The 4,380-nt window shown below is 42.6% G+C and overlaps 1 protein-coding gene across 1 annotated transcript; it reads right to left on the bottom strand.

The window, feature by feature from the left end:
* Positions 1-219: 219 nt before the first annotated feature.
* On the bottom strand, positions 220-579 carry LELP1 (late cornified envelope-like proline-rich 1). Its single transcript, XM_006895894.1, has one exon. The coding sequence runs from the start codon at positions 577-579 to the stop codon at positions 220-222; it is 360 nt and encodes a 119-aa protein (XP_006895956.1).
* Positions 580-4,380: the final 3,801 nt, after the last annotated feature.

Here is a 4,380-nt window from a genome sequence, read left to right on the forward strand (position 1 = left end):
GGGAGTCTAGCTTCACTCTTGGAGCTGTGTCTTAGTAGGTGAGTTAGTGTTATAAACAAAAACAAAGACAACACAAACCCGGGAGAAGAGAGTCTTGCACGGCAGAGGAACCTGTTTACTTGCTAGTTCATGATTTCAGCCCCCAGCCCGCAGTGCTGAACATAGAAGCGGGATGGCAGTAGATGGCAGGGGGGCTGGGTGGCGCCCTTGGTGCCTCCCTCACGGTGGTGGACAGGGAGGGCATTTAGGAGGACAGGGCTTGACACAAATGGGTTTGGGAGGACATGGCTGAGGGCATGGAGGGGGGCATGGAGCGGGGCATGCAGCAGGGCATGCAGCAGGGCAAGGAGAGGGGCATGGAGAGGGGCACTTAGGTGCACATGGCGAAACGCATTTGTCTCGTGGGCACTTGTCGGAGCACCGTTGTAGCAGCTTCCTTAAACAGCTGGGCTGGCATTTGGACTCACACTTTGGTTCACACTTCGGTTCGCACGGTGGTTCACATTTGGGCTCACTCTTTGGGTCATTCTTGGGCACATTCTTTTGTTCAGCAGATTTATTTTTATCATCACTTGACATTGTGTTTGTATTTTCTGAATCCTGCAGAGAAAGATAGATTTTATGTGGATGACCACCTGTGAGACCAGGGGGGACCAGTGCAGGCTCCCACTCATACCTGTTGTCCAATCTTAAGAAAACTTTTCCTAAGCTGCATTCAGACTCCATGCCATCTGCTCATGTAAGAGCTCTCCTCTTGGCATTGTGTCGATTTCTATCAATATCTATTGCTGTACTCATATTTTCACTTACTCTCATCTCAACTCTGTAGCCTCTAGCTGCATAAAATGTATTTGACCTTTAAACAGTCATCATACTTTAGTATAACTAGTATCTCCTTAGCCTATGTATTGTATTGAATTCATTTTTTTTTAATATACTGGTTTATTTACAACGTTTCAAATACATTGTTTTTCCCATTTCTTTCACCCTTTCCCATCAGATTGTACAACTCCATGGTTAACCTCTTCCCACCCCATCCTAATGGCTCTGTTACCATCTCCTCCCTCCCATACTCATACTCATTCTATAATAATGGTTTAATACAGTATATGTCCTTATGGGATTGAATTAGTTCACTCAGCATAATGCTCTCCAGTCCCTTCCAAGTTAGGTAGTAATTTACAAAACCATTGCTCCTGTGTTCTGCGTGGTTTGATCTGACTAAGTAAGCCATCAGGGCGTTTAGAAAGATTTTAAGGAACTCTTGAAAGGCCATCTCTGAAGGTAAAATGAGAGAGTATATTAATAGCTTTAGGTTCTTGAAGCACTTCATTCAAGTGTGTGGCCTTCTAAAGCCACGAGAACATTGAAATCTGCTTTCTCCTTGGTGACCAGGGAAAGGAAGCAAACTGAATCTTAAAGATGATGGGGTTAAAATTTTCCTCCACTCTCCACATCTCCCATCCAGGTTTGATCTAGTTCTTAGAGTAAGGGAAAACACCAGGGGAGGAGCTGAACTAGGCTATTCTAAAAATATGAATGCTAGAACCACAGTCATAACAATTTTAAGGAGGATAGTCCTTCTCACCTCCATTGAATTTAATCCCAAGTGAGAAGTTATGGACAGTATAACTTCTAGGATATGGACAAAGGATTTTGATCTTGATTGGATCTATTGCTGCACCCATGATTTCCTTTAACAATGTAAAAATAAAGCATTGTGTAATTCTGTTTCTTAGTTAGTATGACTTTCTGAAGAGGAACATCATTAAATTGAACTCTCAAATAATTTAAAATCTCTATTCTAATATTAGGAGCTTTGGTGGCGTGGTGTTTAAAGGTGTGGAGCTGCTAACACAAAGATCAGCAGTTCATGTCCATCAGCTGCTCCCCAGGGGAGAAATTTCTTTTCATGTAAAGATTTATAGCCTCTATCTCAGTCACAAAAGGACAAATACTGCATAGTGCCACTGTTGTAAAATGGGACTGTCATCGGGGCTGGGGGAAGATTGAGAAAGATGGGATAAATAATGTATACTGCGTTGAGACAGATGAGGGAGAAAACTGTTTAAAAGGGATATGTGATTAGGGATTATTGTCATGACAGATGTCCAGAATGAAGGCTGCATATTGGAGTGGACCTGGAGGGGGGAGGATTGTATTACTAAGAAAGAATTTTACTTTTACTTTTCAAAGAGGAGAGTAAACTGGGGTGGGGGGAGGGTGGGCAGGGAGAAAAGTGCAAAAATGAATGAATGGAAATCCAAAGTCGCTAAATTTTCATTAATAATAAAATTTTAAAAATATTTACAGGCTCAGAAATCAAATGGAGACTTCCTATAAGTCGAAAAAGACTTGAAGGCAGTGGGATTTGGGCGTTCTAATGTGAAACACATTTAAAAATAATATCTATTGCTTTAAGGATTCCTTGGACACAGAGACATAAATTGTATTAAGAATCGTGGTGATAGTATTTTACATTGAGGTCTCTGTCCTGTTCCCCTGCCATTCAGCATTTATGAGTGAGTCTGTGAACTAAATGGTTTTCAGGACCTGTTTAATCAAATAATTGAAGCAGATGTTCTTTCCATTCAAGTTCTAGAGACCTGTGCCCTCACTCCCCCACCTTATCTATCATACTGTTTTTATCAAAACTGTGAAAATTAAGCCCCTAATTTGAACCTGTGGCTTCTTAAATGAAGTGACTAACTTCCTTAAAGCTTTAAGTAATTAACTCAAAGCTTCTGGCTTTGAGGAGATATTTTAAACACATCAAACAAGTTAGATCTTGTTGTATTAAGAACCAAAGGACTTTGGGTTCAAACATTTCTGGCTTTTCATGTAATTCAGACTGTAAAATCTCCCTTACCCATTAGACTTCTCCTTTAGTTGATCTTTGGAGAGATCTTAGAAAGAGGGAGAAAAGGAAAGTCCATCTTTGGCAAATTTGAAACATCATTTAAGAAAAGGCACCAAGTGTTGCACTGCCAGGGCCCCTCTTTTTCCCTTTGAATGATACAAGGTCTGCAGATAGATTACAATAAGGACTTAACTGAGTAAAATGCTGGGGCCTGTGAGATAGGGAAGGATTAAATAGAGGTGAATGTTAAAGGTAGGAATACCCAAATTCTGTTAAGTAATGAGATTTTTACCCATAATGGGGAGTATTTGGTGGAGCTCCCAAATTGATTCAGGTTTGGAAGCAGGAGTGGCATCCATATCCTAAACCACATGCCTCTGGAAACTTTATGAGGGCCCTTGTATTTAAATGTCAGTTGGGCCCCAAAAACCTATCGCTGTTGCTATCATTTCATTTTGGAGGAACATTCTTCTAAACTGTACAGCACTCTTCTGCCAATTTGCTGTACTAAGGTAATCAGGTTTTGCTGTGAAGCTGAACCTTATGCCATTGGGGGTCAAATGCCGTAATGGCTGCCCATGGTGGACGGTGTTTGGTGGAACACCCCACTTTAGGACAGATTTGGAAGCAGGAGTGGCATCCACTTCTTAAATCACATGCCTCTGAAAGCTCTGTGAACCTGGAGAAACGATGATAATTATAAAGAGGCTTCAGGCCTTTTGTTCATAGGATTGCTTTGAGTCAGCCTCAACTCAACAGAAATGAACAACAACAAACACAATGTGAAGTCCACCCCAACCCAGGGTCTTCCTCTGAATTTGTGAGAAGCCTTTCACTCAAACAACTACCCCACCTCTGTTCAATACCTGGGACTGTAGGTTCCTCCCAGAGAGGAGGTCTAAAAGATAGGCCATTTCCAACTGTCGCAATGCAACTCACCCCCTGTGTTTGTAGAGAACTTGACAAGTAGTTGCGTGAAGTGGATGTTATTTATAGCTGTCTCTGCTGGGGAAGGTGGACTTTCCCCCTTGCTGGTTCTTCTGCTGTGCTCTGAGAAGCCCTGAGGGTGGGGCTGGGGTGTTTCCCACTTGTGAGATCATGTTCCGCATCATCAAGGAGGTAACTGTTGTGTCACACAGAGCTCCAGCTCATTTCCAGGCCAGGCTGTCAAAACAGACCAATCACCAATCACTTCCTTTGCTGCCCTAGCTCTTCCCTCAAAATCATACTATGATGAAGACTACTGAGCTCTAAGGGCAGGAAGTTTCTTCACTATGGTGAAGAGACCATGGTCTCTGTTATATCTCTTGCCTCCTCATTCTTTGCTGCTGCTCTGTGCCTGAAGTAGGTGCCAACCCACAGTGACCCTTTTAGAGGGCAGAGCAGAACTTCCCCAGCGGGTTTCAAAGGTGGTAATCTTTGTGGAAGGAGACTGTCATGTAGAGTGACTGGTGGGTTTGAACCACAGACCCTCTTGTTAGCAGTTAAGCACATACCCACAGCTTCAATAGGGCTTCTTC

Source organism: Elephantulus edwardii, unplaced genomic scaffold (assembly GCF_000299155.1).
Source record: "Elephantulus edwardii isolate Elephantulus edwardi_28Jun2011 unplaced genomic scaffold, EleEdw1.0 scaffold00176, whole genome shotgun sequence".
NCBI classification, from domain to species: Eukaryota; Metazoa; Chordata; class Mammalia; order Macroscelidea; family Macroscelididae; genus Elephantulus; species Elephantulus edwardii.

What these genes read in the sequence shown, in the direction of transcription:
- LELP1 (XM_006895894.1), bottom strand. Translation starts at nt 579, where the DNA reads ATGTCAAGTGATGATAAAAATAAATCTGCTGAACAAAAGAATGTGCCC.